Source organism: Oreochromis aureus, linkage group 8 (assembly GCF_013358895.1).
Source record: "Oreochromis aureus strain Israel breed Guangdong linkage group 8, ZZ_aureus, whole genome shotgun sequence".
Taxonomy (NCBI): Eukaryota; Metazoa; Chordata; class Actinopteri; order Cichliformes; family Cichlidae; genus Oreochromis; species Oreochromis aureus.
In genome coordinates this window covers 18,964,305-18,983,955 of record NC_052949.1, presented here as the reverse complement: position 1 = coordinate 18,983,955, position 19,651 = coordinate 18,964,305, and the positions used below count along the sequence as shown (strand labels likewise).

Sequence of the window (19,651 nt, the reverse complement as noted above, 5' to 3'; positions counted from 1 at the left end):
TATGGGAATTTGTGACCATTTTCCCAGAAGAGAATTTGTGAGATCAGACACTGATGCTGAATAAGAAGGTCTGGACCACAATTTTCCACTCCAATTCATCCTAGAAGTGTTCTGTTGGATTGAGGTCAGGACTCTGTGCAGGCCAGTCAAGTTCTTTCACAACAAACTTGCTCATCCATGTCTTTATGGACCTTGCTTTGTGAACTGGTGTTCAGTCATGTTGGAACAGGAAGGGGAGATCCCCAAATGTGTTGGTATGCTGAAGCATTATGAGTTCTTTTCATTGGAACGAAGGCCACATGAAGTTTGGCTCTCTGTAGCGATAGACTCTGCAGAACGTTGGCCACTATGAACCTGGACATTACCTGATCCCATTCTGTGATTTTACATGGCCTACCATCCTAGTTACTGTTGTTTCCAATCACTTCCACTTTTTATAATACCACTAACAGTTGACTGTGGAATATTTTGTAGTGAGGAAATTTTACAACTGGACTGTTGCACAGGTGGCATTCCACAGTGGAATTCACCGAGCTCCTGAGCGCGATTCATTCTTTCACAAATGTTCGTAGAAGCAATCTGCATGCCTATGTGCTTGACTTTTTACCCCCGTGGTCATGGAAGTGAGTGGAACATCTGAATTCAGTGATTTGGATGGGTGAGTGAACACGTCTGGCAATACAGTGTATACCAGTCAGGGTCGAGAGACAACCTTATGTCTATTCTGCCCTCAGTATAGACATATTTATCACTTTTGCATCTTAACCAGTGAATAAAATGAAAAGGAACTACTGGAGAGTGGCATGGCCAACAGATAAGATGGATGATTAAGGCTTTTTTTTGACATGGACAACCACTCTCTGGCTACACTTAACACTTCTTCCCACTCTCTTTTTGACATTTCCTTCCATTAGGCAATGCCGAAAACTAGAGGCCCGGTCTCCACTGCAAGCCAACGTTAACCCACAGATCAGATTTCTGTGCTTTGGCAGTGTCTTCTACACTGATGTCAATGTTAAAACTCAAGTATATGAACACCAAGATGAAAGTGATTTCTGCATCTCAGGGCTTATTAAAGGGGTAATTTCTTCAACCGCTTCTCCTACACCATTTTCTACACATTGCGCCTTTAAAAAGACATGAACACAAACATCTAATGCGACTAATTAATTACCAGTGTTATTTTACCCAGGACAGGCACCATTGACCAACAAAGAAAGTTTTTCTTCGTAATTGCAAAACATTTCCTTTTGATTAAAGAGAACTTCTGAAAATGTGCTCTGATGCTGTGCAAGTTATTTCTCTTCAGACCAGCTGCCATAAGCTGAGATGAAAATGCAGTTCTTGTTCAAAATGACCTCATGCTATGGCTTATCTAGTAGAATAACAACAAGCCTTACTGCCTGTGTTCCCACTCCTACACCCTCAACTACTGTTTCCTGACCCAACGCCAACATCTCCAAAGAGCTGGTTGACCTCTAAGACAAAGAGACATATTTTCCTGTATGAATCACACAAATGGGGTGTGGGATTTTAGTCATATGGCAGAAAAACCCCTAATTGACGGCATTAAGCTAGGCTGGGCTTCTTCTTCTTCTTCTTCTTCAAGGGCTTTTAATTAAATTAGCACACAGGCTACTGCCAACAACTGACGCTGATGTCTGTTTTCATAAAGTGTGGACTTGACTAGTCTGTAAAATTCTGATTTATGAATAGATTTCAGGAGCGAGGGGTTTGGCTCATCATCGGTTGTTAATGAGTGATTTACTTTTTATGGATCTAATACGTTTATTCGGTGATTTACATAAAGAATTCAGTGTAAAAACTTCAAACAAACCTTTGGATCAAACGCATGACATGTACTGACCGTAGGATAAAAACTTCAATGCCATGAAAACACATAGGATCATGACTTCAAAGACACGGGGACCAGTGGACACAGAAGAGGTCTCAGGGAATCCCTTTGAGGGGTTTAGAGGAAAACTGCACATGTGAAGCAGGTGGGTCTGAGTGGAGGGGGATCTGCTGGCAACTGGCTGCCCCTTGGCTCCCTGAGAGCGTCAATGCTGGCTCCACCCCATGCAGCTGTCCCTGATAACATCACCACAGAAGGCATACTGCGATGACGCAATCCCCTTGGAGGCCCAGGATATCCCGGTCGATTATACTCTCATCAGAATCACATTTTCTCTTTCATTTTCCTGGTGTTGATTACAGTTTGAAAAATCAATGATTTGATTGATCATTTTTCATTACAGAATTGACACTGGAGGAGGGTGAGTTATCCACACACAACCGATGACATTTTTAATCTATCAAAATGCAGACGAAGGAACGAGATGACGCAAATGCACTTGCTGAGCTGCCCTGTCCTCTTTGAAAACTTCTGAATGTCGTCATACCTGTGTCAGTCCTCTTTTGCTTGTTCTCCGTAACAACACACAAAAACAAGAAGCACTCCACCAAAGCAGCTCATTCTTTGGGCAGAATTTACTTTTAAGTTGTTCTGTAGTGCAGTACGAACAAGTGCAAAGTGCAGGTTTTTGTTATTTTTTCACTTTTAGCACAACTATTATTTGATTTCTGTGTATATAGCCCATGTGTAGCATTCATTTAATTGTTTAGTAAATCTGTTTAAATGCTTCTTTTATTTTAAAAAAGTTATTCAGGAACATCGTACATGCATTCAAACTCTTGTGTATTCAAAAAGTTATAACCTGTGACTGTAATGTACATAAAAAAGTGATAATAAAATAACATGGCAATAAGAAACTGTTTTAATAGCTCTATACAGCAATTTAAGAACTTTGACCGTCAGATCAAAGTGATAATTTACCTTGAAGGAAAGGTCAGAGGTCAAATGTGACATTTTAAAAATCTTTATACAGTACTTTCTATATGTTGACAATATGCACCGCAATTGTAAGAATCATAGTTTCTAGTTTTTAAGGCTTTTTGTCAGTTTTAACCAATAAAGCACTAAGTCGACTTTGAAGAACTTCTTGGACATGAGCCGAATATTAGTGGATTGTTAACATGACTCCACTCTACACCCCGACAAACTTTGATCAGAACTCATTCAAAACTTGTCTAATGACACGCACGGAACAAAAAAACTGCTTGGAGGAGCTAACTGAGTTATTTCAGCCTCCATAAAGCATGGATACAGAACACTCACTGAGCAAAAACCATGTGTGCGCTGACAGGATCCCCTGCAGTGGATGCTTTCTTTTCCATTGTTGTCTCTGATTGCACCCATATATGTATATTTATATGAATTCTTTCATTATTATTTTTAGATTTTATGTGAATCTGTTTTGCAGCAGGTGAAGGTGGAGGAATCCATTTTATCTTTATACATACCAACCCATATATACTGTTTTAGTTTATATCTTTTACTTGCAATGAAGGGGTGTCAAAATCAGTTTTGTAGACCACATGCGGCCCCCTTTGATTTTAAGTGGGTCAAACCAGTGAAGTTGTCTTTTTCTCTTATTGTAAAATACATCTCAGTTTTTATACATGGTAAAGAAATGCTGTGCTGGTAAATTAAAGAAATCTGTCAGCATGATTCTTTGGGGTTAACGTGTAAGAAATCAGTGCATTAAAAATGTTCTGGTAGCTCATTGCCCAGACTGTTCTGTAATTCAGCAAGGTTTTTTTTAAATTCCACAGAGGAGGTCATCAGTTATCAGGAAATTATCAGTAGGAAAAGTTGTAAATCTTATGAAAATACAGTTAAAAGTCCAGAAATCTATGCCCTCCTTCACTTTTTCCAAAGCCTTCCGGGATTAGAGTCTTTACCAGACAGTTGTTGAAGCATCTCAACAACTGTTTGACGGATAGCCTCGAAAATGTAAAGAGACTTGTGGTTATGAGAAGATAAAGCCTAAAGAATTTGGTAATCCCCTGACTTTTCTTCTAGCACAAAACATTAGGTTCAAATTCTTGCATTTTAATGAAATCTCTTGCCAACTACCGGATGGATTGTTTTAAGCTTCACTATAGATATCCTTACCCTGAGGATGAGTCCTAATGGCATGTGGTTCCCATATTGACGGATTGGCATTAATTTTTGTACAGCCATGCATAGCTCGAAGACATTGTGTTCTAATCACTTTCAGTTATCCTGTTGCTTTCTCTCTAGCTCAGTATGGGCCCGAAATGTTTCAACAGCTATGTGATGGATTTCTATAAAATCCAGATACTCGATACAGAATGAACCGTAATAACGTTGCACGCATGACCAACACCAGTTTTCTATTTAAACTGCTTACATATAGAGAATTTTAAAGCTGAAATGCTGACAAAATTCTAGTCTTGGTGGTTCTTTAAGCATTAACTTGCTAATGTTAGCATTTTTTACTAAGATAGTACAGATCTTGGCCTCAAGTGGCTACCTGTACATAGGAAGAAACTAGCAGCTACAGTACGTAGCTGCTGGTGATGTGATCTCAATAAAATTAAGTGATTTTTAGTGATTACAGGTGGAAAAAAACATTGGCGATGCAATCTGATTAAAGAAATCTCAATTTTGAGATGAAGCAGCTACCAATAGGAGCAAAGAAAACTCTTTTAAGAAGCGACATTGTTGGAACTAAAAGTCCAGTCTCCCAGTTTGTCTGCATTCCCAACTGCTTTTATCACAAAAATCCCAATAACTACAACAGTGACAACCATTCCAAAAATATATTCCTCCTATTTGAAAGCCTACCACTGGCTCACTCCAATGTGATTATGCACTCGCCAGTAAGTTTTCCCAATCCTGTAGCACAAAAGTGCTTTTGTCAGCACTGAATGGCTTGTGTGATGATACTGAGAAAATGTTGACCTGCGATTACATGCACACCTCCAGCCGTTACACACACATTCATAGTGTCACTGCGACAGATTGCTTTCTTGCAAACAACTCACCTAATGCCACTTTTCAGCTCTTGTTCTGTTGCCATGGCAGCAATTAACCGTTCAGAGGTATTCATGTGCAGAAGCTCTGCTAAAGAACTAATTGTTCTCACTCACAGTACACAAAGCTACAGACGGTGCACTTTGACCCCCGCTCACAGCCTCAGTAACCCACTATTCGAGAGCAGAGTTAAGACTGTATGGAATTCTAAAAAACAATGCAGCTTAAATGTGTTTAACACTGTAGGGTTACAGTGCAGACAATATTAACCTATTTTATTACTTTTAAAGGTTAAAAATACATCTTTATAAATTATTAATAAACATAAACAAACCTGATTGACCAAGTTCCCAAGCTGGTTGGCTGAAAGTTACACAAAAATCCCCAACAGAAAACATTTACTGTTTTTTTATTGGAATTTTAGATTTTACATAACATATCTGAATCCTCTAAAGAATGTAAAATCAAACTCCTTCTAGAAATCTCTTGCCTGTACCCTATCTAAATAAAAAAGAAGCATGCCATAACTTTAAAGTCCCAATAACTGACACATTGCAAGGCAATAACTGGTGGTACATAAGAAAAAATAACTCTAAAAATGCTCAAATTTATAAACCGCACTGTGGTCTTAGTGGATGTATATCTTCAGTGATATATCAGTACAACAAATTAGTTCTCTGTTCTGCTTTCCCTCTTTTTGAGCTTTGCCTGCAGGTCAGTTCAATTTACCCTTATTCACTTGATAAGCAGCACCTTGATGAGGCATTAAGTCGCCACTCTAGAAAGTCAAATTAGGGGTGAATTCATTAATAGCGCCAACATGTTTGAACACATGGTCAATACATTTGCCTAACATGCAAAAAAATCCCGGTTCAAGACCAGAAGGAGGCTGAAATCCCTGGAAGGGCTGCGGTAGGAAGGTCATCCGGTGTAAAAGCTTGTGCCAAATCAAATATGCACATCCATCTGCTGTTGCAACCCCTTGTGAAGAAGGGAGAAGCCAAAATAAGCTCAGTTTATCAATAACTGCACCACATCAGGAAGCGATACAATATCCCCCACCAAAAAAATTTGGTGACTTAAGGTTATCAAAGTAATTTTATTCAACTTATCAACTCAATCTGCCTCATCCCATGCTATGGATATGCTAAGCCCAGAAAGCTTACATTTTTACTATCATAAGCCTGTGCCCTTGCACCAATCTATCAACGCAACAATGGCACTGTCTCACATATTTCCTGCTTCAGGTGTTGATCGACTCTTTGGTGCCATTTTTGCCATTAGGAGTTCTTCCACAGACCTTTTTTGTCCTTAAATCTGTTGAAATGTTTCCATCCGTGTAATGTCTCTGGTAAGATTATTGTTAAATACTGTTTTTTTGTATCCGTCCATTTCCGAATAATACCACACGTTTTATTTACATATTTGATAGATCTGATTTGGGAAATATTGTGACAATCATGCTCTGCATAGCTTCTCAAATCATAAAGAGGGTTTTGTGTGAGATGTGTTTATAAAGGGATCCCATTGAAACCAGCAGAATGCTATGCATTACACAATCTATGTGGTCTGTCTGAGGTTAGGCTGCCCTTAACCACTGATCTTATGTCAGATTACTAAGGCACAGACACTACAGTAAATCATGAGCATGACAGACAAATACCTGACCCTGTTGGAGCAATTATGGGCAATGGCTCCCTACCTAAAACAACTATTTTGGAAAGTAGGGAAAACAAAGCGCTAGGATTGCTTTCATCTGTGTCTCCCGCTATGGCTTCTTATCCCTGCCAATGGAACACTAATACGCCAAAAAAGAATGTAGCCCCCCCCCCCACCAGTACAAGAGATACAGGCAAAAGAAGTGCATGCAAGCTCAAATGCTCATAAGTGAGTGCGTACACGTACACAAACACAGTTTAATTGATGAACGTACCCCTCAATGTGTTTCATTAGGCAAACAAAAAGGCTTTCAGTGGTCCAATCATAAAAGAACACAGCCAAGCTATGAACATTGCTAATTAAAATGTGCTCAAAGAACGCCTTGTATTCCACTCACCATCCCCATCCAAACCCAAGTCTGTGTGCATGTCTCTCTAACATGGTCGGGGCTGCTTTTATTTCACTTGGACTGAAGTCTCACCAATAAAATACTGATATTTCTTCAAGCTAACAAGCTTTCCCTTTGGTTATATTGTCTGAGTGTAATGTTCAACCATTGGTAGCTGCGATGGTCAATAAATAAGAAGCAATAACACAGAAACTTTTTGAATATTACCTGATACAATTTGGATGGCTTTTCTTTGTCATCGTAAAACTGTCTAAATAAATGCGTCAGAATTATACAAGCAAGTCAAAACAGCAATATGCTGTTTGGAAGCATAATTCTTCGAGCACCCACATGGTCCAAAGGAGAGAGGAGGCCTTTAGGAGTCAGTTCACTGCCTTGACAAATAAATCCTAATGATCTAATCACAACGCTAGGTGCCAAAGGAAGGGACTCTGTTATCGTCCTACGTGCATCTTCTCATATGCTGCCCATCCACCCACTGCGATAAACAGAGATATTTCCATCTTGGCTTTTTTCCCTCCATTCCTTCATTTGCACATCTCTGAGTCACAGTCATCGTTTCATCTTCTTCTTCTTCTTCTTTCAAACGTCTCTCTTTTATTACTTTGCTCTCTCGCTCCTGTTTTCCGCAGAGTCGGCACATACAGAACTCGTCAGGGAGACAAAAATGAGGGAGGAATCCAGCGCTGCTTTTCACTTCGGTTGGCTCCCTGTGGTGTTGGGTTTGATACCATTCCCTCTGTGTCCCCCCTCTCTGTTTGATGTGTGGCATAAGGCTGACTCAACACAGCCAGATATACAGATGATGGATTTGCAGTAGAATTAATGTTGAGTTGAGCTGACAAGCACATGGAAGCCAGCAAATTATTAGAGTCTGTAGTTGGAATACCATGCCACTGAGAAAGGACGGGCAAAGCAAACAGTACCACAGACAGTTTTCACTTTCCACCCGCACTCGGTTAGGTGGGATGAGATAATTGTGAATATAATTTGGGGGAAACTGATCTGGGCTAAACGGCTATCACGTTGGGTAGACATGGTAACACTCAGCCGAACCTCATAATACCCCAGATATCTGTGCCAGTTACAGGTGTCCCGAATCCAGCGTGAGCCAAGGCACTGACCCAGTCAGTCATTAGTGAGACACAATCAAGGAAATACATACAGTACCATAATAATATTTACATGTCTCAGCAGCTGGTTTCATCTGATTTATAACCTGTAAGCCTCATTACTGACGCCACCCTCATCAGTTTACATGACCCACTAATAATACTGCACAGAATCTTACAATTATCCTCTTAATCTTCATATAAAACTCCACATAATAGTCCAGCTGGCCTCCTGTGAGACACAGAAAAGCTGATAAAACTTTGTGGAGCCTGTATCTTAACCCCCTGTGCTGTTACATTCAGTACTGGAGCACTGCTGCGGGTCTGCAGAGCCTCATGTCTGACTAGTTGACTAATTAAGTGAGGGTTTGGAAAAGCGTGAATATACAGAGTGTCTATGTATTCCAGACTTGGTGTCTTTACAAATTACAGTAAATTGAAGATTTCTAGGCCTAGCCTGCTGGAGATGGACACCCCGCTAGTATCATGTTTAAGGCCTAACACTGACACACAAGCTCACGGCATCCCACTTTTCCCTATCCACCCACAATTGAGCATGGCGTCGAGATTCCAATCAGGGTTGAGCCAGCAGACTGAGAGGATTATTTATGCTGGAAGGGATAAGGAAACCTCGAAGAGGGAGAGACATGTGTTTGTGTGTTTATAGCAATTCTATACTTGTGAGAACCAAAGATTAAATATTTAGGCAAAATTTACCAAAGTTACTTTTTCCTCCAGTCCCCACTTACTAAATATATTTATTTAGTTTTATATCTGGTAAATAGTTAACACACTGTAGCAAGAGCTAGATACAGAAGCTGGGAAAATATGCATATTAACATCTACGACTAGACAAACCTTGAACATCACGCGTGTACAACGGATGGTGTGAAGGACTATTTTTTGTTTCTAGAATATGCATTTAGGTCTGATGAATAAACACCTTTATTTGACTGCAAACCGCTTTTAATTTAGAGGAATGTAGAAAACTGCGCTACATGAGTAGGACCCCTCATTTGTTCTGATGCAAAGATTTGTAGATACAGGAAGATGTGAAATTAGTATTTTGTATGTGAAACTGTTTTTTTTTTTCACTAAAATCAGTGAATTATTGTGACGAATAATCGTAATCACATTGATCATTTTGGCTGTATTTGTGCAGTCGGGGTGGAAAATTTTAGTACAGCTACTTTTATTCTGCAACACAGATTGAAATCTCGTATTTAAGCTTTCTTGACGTTTATTTAAGGCATTTCAGGAATAGTTCTCCAGGGTTCTTGAAGAACATTCAAAGCTCTTCTTTGGATGCTGGCTGCCTTTTGTTCTGTTCTCTGTTAAGATAATCCCACACTGCTTCGATAATGTTGAGCTCCGGTCTTTGGGGAGACTAATCCATGACTGATGGAGACCATTTAGATGTTATTGCATGGTGCAAAATGAAGACTGCCACCGCCACTGGCTGAAATAAGCTCTAAACCATAACAAAGCCTCCAATGTGTTCACAAATGGTTTTAGACACACTCCGTTGTACCTCTCTACTGACCTCCTCCATACATAACAATGACAATGATGATGATTTGAACCAAAAAATTCAAATGTGGATTCATCTCTCCACCTGTTGCCACTAATTTTGCATACCTCAGTCTTTTCTTCCTGTCTCACTTCCATAAGAAGGGCTTTTTCATCAGAGACCATTTCTGATGAGGCTTCAGCAAACAGTAGACGGTCCCCTCGGGCCATTTGGATCTCTCAGATCCTGTGTCAGGTCTTTATTGGATATGACTGACACATTATTTCCTAAGGATGTGCCTTTTGGATACTGTTCATCTGTTTTTTTTAAGCACACCATACCAAGATATGCCAAGTTTTCAGCTAACAGCTCTTTGGGAATCACCTTGTAGGTGCTAAAATACAAATTTGTCCCATTCGACCTGTGTTATGTGTGGTATTTTTCAAATATTGATCTAAAGAAATGGGAAGAAATTATGTGTTTTTGTGACAGGCAGCAACAAAGCACCCAAAGACACAATTTAAAATGAGCTCTTTGTCTGTTATATGTAGACACAACACTGATTCATACCATGAGCTGATTGTTCTTTTATGCTTGAATGATTCATAGGTCAGCGTAAAGTAGCTTAACAAAAAAACAGCTTTCCTCTGAAAATGGTCAGGCACATAGACCATATCATGGTCCCCATGTTAATCCTCGTGTTTCGATTCTTAGGGTTATTTATGGTTTATATTTTGATTTTTATTCATTCCTGAGCATCATAAGCATTTACTCCTTGTCATGTTGATCTACTTAATGTTTAACATTCGCGCAGATATTATTCCCCTCTGGGTTTCCCCTTTCTGTTGTTGTTCCTGCTACACTTTGGTAGTCCTCCGCTTCCTGTGTTTTGGCTTTAGTTTTACTTCCCTTCTGTCTCATTGTCTTACCTTTTTGTGATTATTCTCACATGTCTCATTTCTCACAGCTGATTCCACTCATCATTTAGCCTTCCATGTATAAACTGTCCTGTCTCCCCTTGTCTTTTGTCGATTTGTCTGTAATCTTACCCCGTGTGTTTCCCCTCTGTGATCTCATGCGGATGCTGTTGCCTTGCTTTTGGACTTGCTGTGGAGTTCTGCTATTTAGTTTACTGGACCTTGCTACAGCCTAAATAAACGACTTGCCTTTTGTTGTTGGAGCTCTGCCTCTCTGGGTCCTCGAACGACATAAATCATGACAGAAAATGAGTGACAATGAGTGAAAAAGCAGCCAATGTCCAAAGAAAAACTCTGACAGAGCTTCAGGAAGCCTGGAGAACTGTTGCTCAAGGCCACTTAAAAATATACTTAAAAGTCTGCTTCCTTCAATGCAAAATGTAAAAACATGGAGGGTGGGGTGGTTGAAGACATTTGCACAGTACTTTACACGTAGATCACAAACTAGAGTGCCATTTTAAAAAACTGTCACAATTTGAGGATAATTATGCAAGTCCTACAGTATTTTGCATACCCATGCACTCATGGGAACTCAAATTACTGTCATTGAGAAGGTTTTTAATGTCTTTTAAATACTTAACTGGTCTAAAAACATTACTTCTTGTCAGCAGCTAAATTATGAGGCATTCCTGAAAACAGGGGCTTTCATCATGGTCACCATGGTTTCCATTCTGGGGAGGGGTGAGATGGAGAAGTGGATTTCATCCTACTTTCCTTCAGTCATAGGTCAACAAAGGGAAATTCTTCCATAATAGGAAAACAGAAACGTAAGAAATACAGTTCGGTTTGGTTTCTTAATTAATCCAGAAGTCGCCTGTTGAGAGGGAAAAAAAACCTTGATGGTCTTTGAGTGACCTTATATTTGTGATCAGAGTTAAAACGCTGCGTTGGCCTATTTGTAGCAAAGAAGAAGAAGAAAAAAAAGCTTAATCCTGAAATGATTGTTGCAGTTGTAAGCCAGCAAACTATGAGAATCTAAAGTGTTGAGATGTTTTTGGGAAAGCTGATCAAATTTTGATGTGTGGTTTCAATACTGGTTGGAGAGGTTTGGTAAAGGCCTTGTTGTGCAACATGACAGAAAGAAATTTTCCCTAAGAACTCCCTTAGCTGGTGTGGTTGCGGGGATGGAGTGTTTTTATGTGAGTGCATGCTTTTGTATTGAAAGTTAGAATGGAAAAGGCTCTGCTCCGTAGAACAGCAATGTTCAAGTACTCTAAATCATGCTCTCCCTTCGCATTTTTTTTCTCTTTCTTTACTTTGCACACTCACCTACATGCAAACACACAATTACAGCCTCGATGCTTTACCAACAACAATGGCTGTCTCTCCCCGCTCCATTCTTTGGCCTGGCAGCCTGCTGTTGGGAAGTTCTCAAACAACCCAACCTCACTGCAGCCAAACCACATCAAATACAACACGCAAACACGCAGTAGTGTAAATTCTGCTAACAGCGCGCCCTCTTCATGTAATGAAACAACACTGGATAAATACTGTAGGTACAAACACGCAGGCAAAACATGTGCGCGCACATATTCGCACTGGATCAACTGTACAAATAGTCCCGAGCTCAGACAGTCAGCCAGCAGCAGTCTCCTCCAGCCCGCTGAGTTAGCTCCCACTCTTACCACCATTACCACTATTGTAAATAATCCTCAGTATGTATTTACTTGGGGATTTTAGAAACCTGAAAAAAAGAAAAAAAAGAATGAGGTGAAAAGAAAAAAACCCTGGAAAAATGAAGGAATGTGTTTCACGTCGGTCAGTCAGCGGGAACCCTCATGCCTTATTGTGTTTCTGCTAGAATTTGCTTTGGATTGCTTTGGGAGATGAGATTGAGTTGTGCGGTGGATATTCACTCTATATCTGTGGACTCTGAGTTTGCTCGTTATGTTTTTTGCTTTTCTTTTTCCAACTAATGCTAAAAGGGGGAATGGAAAGACGTGACGGCCGAGGTCTTTACAGTATGTAGGGCACACTGCGGTGGATCGTGAGATCATTGAAATCATGACCTGTTAAGTGTTTCACTCTGAAGTGTATATATATCTCCTCCAGTAAAAAGCAACATTTCCATTAAAGCTTTTAATATAAGCAAAAAAAGCCTCAAGATAAAAATGTTTCAAGTATTTTTTTAACTATTTAAGCAAAGTTTTTTTTCCAAACAAAACGTCACAGACACATAGTTTGTGAATTAGTTTCCCCTTTTCTCTTTTCATCTTAAGTTATTCCTACATCACCTACATATGAGAACAATTGCATGACGTGCTCCCATGAAGAATTAATCTAATCAAATTCTCTCTAAATTCTTCTCACCATGAAGGGACCAAAGTGTCTCCCAGCCTCTATGACGCCACAACTCGTATCTGTGTACAGCACGAGTGGCAGAGACAAGTTACATAAAACCAAATTTTTGAAAACTATATATAGTACAAGCTTTCACAAAGCTTATTGGACAATAAGAAGCCTACAAACAACAACATAGTGCAAAATCAGATACCAAATAAGGCACACAACTCTAACACCACAAGACGAATACCTGCGTATGTGCGGACAAGACCTAAACCAATTAATATGGTTGGCAATTTCAATGCCAAAAACAGAAAAGGCAAATAACCAAAGCAATAACAGCTAATTGGCCAGTAAATATACTTCTACTACTTTCTTTTTTTTCTGCTTTGGGCAGAAATCTCCATGCCTCAGAGTTTGTGGAAAGCAGATATAAAAATTAATGTAATGTGAGACATTTTGGTACATCTGGTATTAAGCTTTGCAGAAGGGTTCTCAATCACTTGTAAATGATGCAGCGATTACCAGCTAAAGCACATAAAAAGAAGTTTTGAGTGATGCAACATCAATAAGTTTCCCTTCACAAGCACGGCAAATCAAAAGAACATTAGCAAAAGATCTACATGAGATGACTGCTCACGTGGTCCTTTATGGTGTTTAATTAACTATATAAAAAGAGGTTTTAAGATATTTCAAGCCTGACTGTAGCTTAATGGTAGCGCCTTTGTACACTAATGTTCACATTCACAATGGGAAGCAGAAAAGAGAAGGCAGAAAACATGAAATGATCGTTAATACGGTGGAGGAAAACATAATGCAGGTTTGACATTAAAGAGCACATACTCAGCAACACAGACAAGCAAATACACATGCATACATTTCTTTTTTGAGACAGAATGAACGTCTGTTATCGTTTGTGCCTCAGGTTAATGATCCGTTTTACATGAGAAACATGTGTTTCATGATGTTGATTTCTGTGCCCATGATGTTCCCCGTGTACTCTGCTCTATCATCACTTCCGCTTATTCGCTTGTTTGTCATAAATCAGTGTGCGGTAGAGTAGAAATCAATCAGCTCTCTTTCCCGTAGCCTAGGCCAGACTTCTGTCACTTGACATCCAGCGATGGCCATGCTGATGAGTCTCTTGAATACAGCTGCTTGTCTCCTGGCAACAGATGCCTCCAACTCCGGCACACTGAGTGCTCACAGCGCCGGCACAACCGGCATGTAACAAACACCAGATATGACAAACAGTATGCATTACATCTATAATGAATTAAATCACACCTCAAGATCTACTGAAGTGGAAAATATGATACGAAAGTATCATTTATTGAAAAAATAGCCTAAAAAATGTAGAAGACATATTTGAGAAGACATCATAAAAAATGACTTCTTTATCAAATACTGACTGATATTTATGTGTTTCATATCTTACTTCATAAGTGCATAAACATATGTGTTTCTATGTGAAGGTGTATGCATTGGCAAATGCATAGATACATAGAAGTGATTGCATTCGATGCATGCTAATATGTGCAGAACCTGTGGCTGATAAACATAAACATGACATAAAGCTCTACAGTTGATGTAGTCTGATCTTCTCCTTCTCGTAAATTACATTTATTTAGCAAATTTTTTTTGTCCCTCTTTAAATTCTGGAAAATCCAAAGAGTTCAACACTGAAAAACTGGAGTGACTGAGAATTAATATTGTTGTGGAATGGATTACTGGTCACGCACAGTCATGAAGGAATTTACTGGCACCTTAATGAATCTGATGAAACTGTCTAGTAACGTCGATTACCTTAAACAAGTAAAAACTCAGCTGCCTAATGTTGTTCTTACCACACCTGGGAATTAAGACACAGTCAGTTATGTAACACATTGTACCAAGTTCTATTTTTACGGCAGCATACGGCAGAATGTGCGCTCGTGGTTACACGTGTCCAAACCAGTAGTGCTGATTTCAAGAACTAAATCTAGGAAGTGAAATCTGTAACACAAGGATGTGAGGGAATGGTGTGCAGACAGGTAAAGGTGAAGTAAATGAAGGGACTTACTTCTTATTCTGATTCTCCTTTCGGTCAGCTGAGCCCAGACTCTGGAAATAATTGAAAAGAAAGAGAGATCAGAAATGCTGTCAAGGATTTCCCGTCTTTAAGGATTCAGAGAGAAGTCTCCCATACATGCTGTGAAACAATGGGATGGTTCAGAGGTTCTAAACCTAATAAACTTCAAGACTGATTTGTTACATTAGTGGAGTTTTGTCTCAATGGAGGCTCAAAGGGCTACATCAAAAAGAGCTCAGTGCAAAGTTGGCAACCAGCTGCTCAACAGCTGAGACTTTCTGGTAATAGCAGTAATAATACAGTAGGAATTAACAATTAATTAATAAATATTATTAGTTTAAAAAAGCTTAAAAATCAGCAGTAACATACTGTTCTCAACCAAAGCATCAGTAAGTTAGTTATTCCCAATCAAATCACGGGCTGAGCTATCTTTTCTGTTCTCTTAACTGAGTTTCGATTATTAGACTTGAAGTGATCCAACTACCTTCTAGGCAACGCCAATCAAATGATCATCAACATCCAGTAAGCACCAATTACGTCGGTAACGACCTAGCCTCCGATGAAAAACAATAAGCTCTCTGGATAAAATTACAAACACTTTTCCCATGGATTTGCTTTATTTGCAAGCATTCATCAAACCGTGGCGTCTGCGTGCAAGGTGGCGCGCACGGTCGTTTTAAAGGAAGCGAGGGAGAATAGACGTAGAGGGAGCGAGTTTAAAAGCCATTTTCCCGATGATGAAGTCAACCGAGTTTAGAAACTCCAAGGGCAAAACGAATACACCCCGCCGGCTCGCCTCAACGGGGGATGTTTGAATGTATCCCTGTGGCAAAGCCACACACAATGACACAAAACACATCTATAGCGCACGTCTATAAACCCTGCTGTCTGCATCCTTCTGAGGTGTATTGCACTCAAAGGAGATGCATGCTGAGACAGCGCATACACAGAAATACCGGCACACAAACACAAACAACTGGCCTTAGGCTGTAGACAATGTTGGAGTGAAATTTTGTTGCTATTTTGCATATTTACCTTTGGGAAAGATACTAATCTGGACTCTTTAAATGTTAAAAGCACTGTGGAGAAAAAAGTGGAGAATCTGAACGCCCTGAGCGAGTCGAGCGAACAAATACTGTCAGTCAACACACTTAAACCCACTGCATTTAAATTTGACCCATCTATTCTCTGTGGTATAATCACAGGGGAGTACGAGGAAATGTTTCTGTCTTCTGGGAATTTAAAAAAACCCCTCAATGTATTACATTGCTGAAGACCATGAGCTTTAAAATTGCTCTAATATCCAAGATCCACTTAAAGATAATGCTAGCAGGTTAATACACTACAATATTAAACATAATGGGTACAAGGCTCACGCTAACATTCTTAAGAACATTGTCTGATACAAAATCTATCATTTCCAAAACAAATCTATCTGAAATCAGTGGATCAATTTCACTTGTGAACAGGTGACATCACCTGTTTCCTACGGCACTGTAGTTACTATAGATACCACAGACAATGGAAACTCAGTGAACTCAAGTCAAGTTTGAACTAAAAGACTAAGTGTGTAAGGTCACCTATAGGAAGAACTGTGCATCTTGAGACATTTGTCAGTTCTTTATGTTTTGCTTTTAAAGAGCCAGACTTTCTTGCAATTTCTTGCAATTTCTTAAGCCTAGAGAGCAACAGCTCTCTAGGCTTTTTGAAGTTTTACCAAAGATTTTCTTTGAAATTTGGCTTTTTTTTCACTCATTTTCAGTCTGGTCCTTGTACCTGACCATTTTCTCAGGACTTACTGTTTGGTAATCCACTTAACATTGACCTGGGCATAAAAAAGCACCCAATCGAAGGGACAAATAAGTGTTGTGTCCACACATAACAGACAACTTAGCAAAGAACAAATTTCTAATTTCTTTTGTTAAATCTAGACAAACTCAATAACAGAGTCTGACAGCCATAAAACAGTATTTTTGCCCAACAAGGTTATTCTGAAGAAACTTTAAGCTGAAAGCTTGATGTATCTTGGCATAAAAAGATAAAAAGATGAAAACTGGAGGACAATAGAAGAAGTGGCAGGCCTGAAAAACTATTTACAGCAGATAAACAGTATCCGAAAGTCATGCTATTATAAAATAGGGAATAAAATCCACACAGAAACCTGAGAGATCTGGCCCTTCAGTTGAGCTATCTACTATTAGCCGAAGCCTCATCAGAAATAGTCTCAGTGTAAAGATGGCTGTTAAGAAGACATTTTTAAGGACAGGATAGAGGGAGAAAAGGTTCACATATTCCATATCGAACAAAAACTCATTTAATCCAAATCTGATATTTTTGGTTCGAACCAGCAATCGACCCTGCAATACAATCTGTGAGTGTCTGATTAGCACCGGCTTCATTTTTCAGCATTACAATGATTCCAAACACACCCCTAATGCAACACAAACACTATCAGTCATGGATTGGCCTCGCCAGAGCCCGGACCTTCACATTATTGAAGCAGTGTGAGATCATCTTGACACAGAACAGAAAAGAAAGAAGCCTGGAGAACTATTCCTGAAGACTACTTAGAGATATTAAAAGAAAGCTAGAAAAGTTCAGGCTGTGCTGAAGAATAAAGGTGGTGATTTTACATTTTATCTAAATTGTCTTAAATGCAAACAACACAAACAATCAGTTTGCTTTGTGAAGCTCAAAAAGATGCAAACGTTTGAAAAAAGCTTCCCCTTCCCTTTAATCTCAACCTGAACATCAGAGAGAAGTGCTTTTCTCTTTCTTTTTTGAGTGTGTGTGTGTGCGAGTGTGTGCTTTTATGTGAGCAGTGTGAGCTGACATTTTGACCAGCCAGTGACTTTTCTACTCTGGCGCTCAGAGTGTGTGGATATGAGTGTGCGTGCTTTTATGTGCTCACTGCTGTGACATTTTGACCAGCCTCTGAATTCTCTGTGCATACATGTTTGCATACAAGTTTCATCCTCCTGGAGGGGACAGGATACGCCACATGGAGTGATTAACCTTTCACCTGCCAGCTCGCCCACAGTGCCTTCAGGTAGTACCACTCTCCCAAGAGGGATGAGGGCAGGTGGGTGTGCATCATTGGAAAGACAGCTCTGCAGGGGGTGAAGGAGGGCTATTTTAGAACCTTAGAACATTAATGACTCGCAGCTAAATTGTCTGCACACGAATATCACTACAGCATTACACGATATTAGTATTTTGTACTCATATTCCTATTTTTTAACATTAGATTGCCACTTTTAAATCTTCAAATCAATGTTCAAGCACACTGAAAGTAAGAGAAGGATCATCCCTCGTATTTGAGGCATTACAGCATCCGTTCAATGTCCCTATTGCACTTTTATTGTTTCAACTTGGCTGCTCATTAGTTTTACTTTAAGTACCTGAAATTTAGCATAAGAAAAAAACGAACAAATAAAATCAGTCAAACAATGAGTCGCTCAGTCTGCACCTGCTCACCTCTTTCTCCCTGTAGCCACAGAAAGCATCACCAGCAGTCAGCTGAGGTAAAATACAGACTGATGAGTTATAATCACCACTCCTTTACCAAACCTTCAGCCTACATCAACAGGAGCAGCATGCACCTGACAACTGCTGACTATTTCTGGAATGTATGGAAGAAATTCATCTGGCTTTTCCTGTCAGCTGTGCATAAAGGTGCTGTAATTACTGATAAGAAAGAGACCACACGGAGTGGCCAGGATAGCAATAAATACAAAACAAGCAACCAGTTAAAAAAAAAAAATCAATATCTCAGCAGCGTGTTTGAATAGGAAGGTGTGTGAGCACATACCTTTACATTACCCAGCACCCCCTGGTTTCTGCTGGTAAATCACATTCACACCATATTCTAAATGTCTCAAAAGCACAGACATGTTTATCTCTAAATATTTCCTCATTAGCAAAAGAAAAAAAGAATGAAACATGAACTACACATTAAGTAAAAATGCACAAGGAGCTGGCAAACTATATTTCCAAAATCTATATGCACTATTCCCAAACACACACACACACAGATACTGACATACCTGCTGAGTCCAACCCAGTAAACCCAGTCGGAGAACGCTATTCCCACTCTCCCTGTGTTGCTTCTCACTTGTTTCCCAAACCCGAGGTCCTCACTGCGCCGACTCCGATTGCCGTTCACCTGTTCAACTTCAACTCTTTAGCTCTGTTTCTCCCCCTCGCTGTTCAACTCTCTCTGTTTTCCTGTCTTGCCGTCTGAAGCTTTTGGTCACACGTAAGGTTTGCGAAGCTTGCTCCAGTGGTGGCTGCTACCACCACTGACTTGTTGTACTTTAATTGTAGTTGCTAGGCGATAAGCTTCTCCAATTCGGCACACAGTGTGAAGGGGAGGACGGAAGAGGAGGGTGGGGGGAAGAGTGAGAGAATAGGTGGTGGTGGTTGGGGGGTAAATGCTCATGACACAGCGTAGCCTAAAGAGAAGGATGGACGATTTGCAGGAGGGGAGGTAGTTGAGAGATATGCACAAGGAGAGGAGATCTCACATAGCAGGTGCACTTCCTTGTTTTCTTTTAGGGGCCACTGAGTGCAACCTGGAGCTGCAGCACACTCAGAGGATTTGCTGTAAATACTCTACATGGACAACGGATTTTAGAGAATTCCTGTGTGCACATTTCCTCACCCTTTTTTTCTGTTTTATTAAGACATTGTTCTATTCATACAGCACTGCAGTGATGTTTGAAAGA

The 19,651-nt window shown here is 39.8% G+C and overlaps 1 protein-coding gene across 1 annotated transcript in view; it reads right to left on the bottom strand.

The window, feature by feature from the left end:
* The window catches only part of LOC116319833 (ankyrin repeat and fibronectin type-III domain-containing protein 1), a 155,988-nt gene that overhangs the window by 46,179 nt on the left and 90,158 nt on the right, over window positions 1-19,651 (bottom strand). Inside the window, exon 5 of the mRNA XM_031739275.2 lies at window positions 14,916-14,956. Coding sequence (XP_031595135.2) covers window positions 14,916-14,956 — 41 coding nt within the window. The remainder of the gene's footprint in view (window positions 1-14,915; window positions 14,957-19,651) is intronic.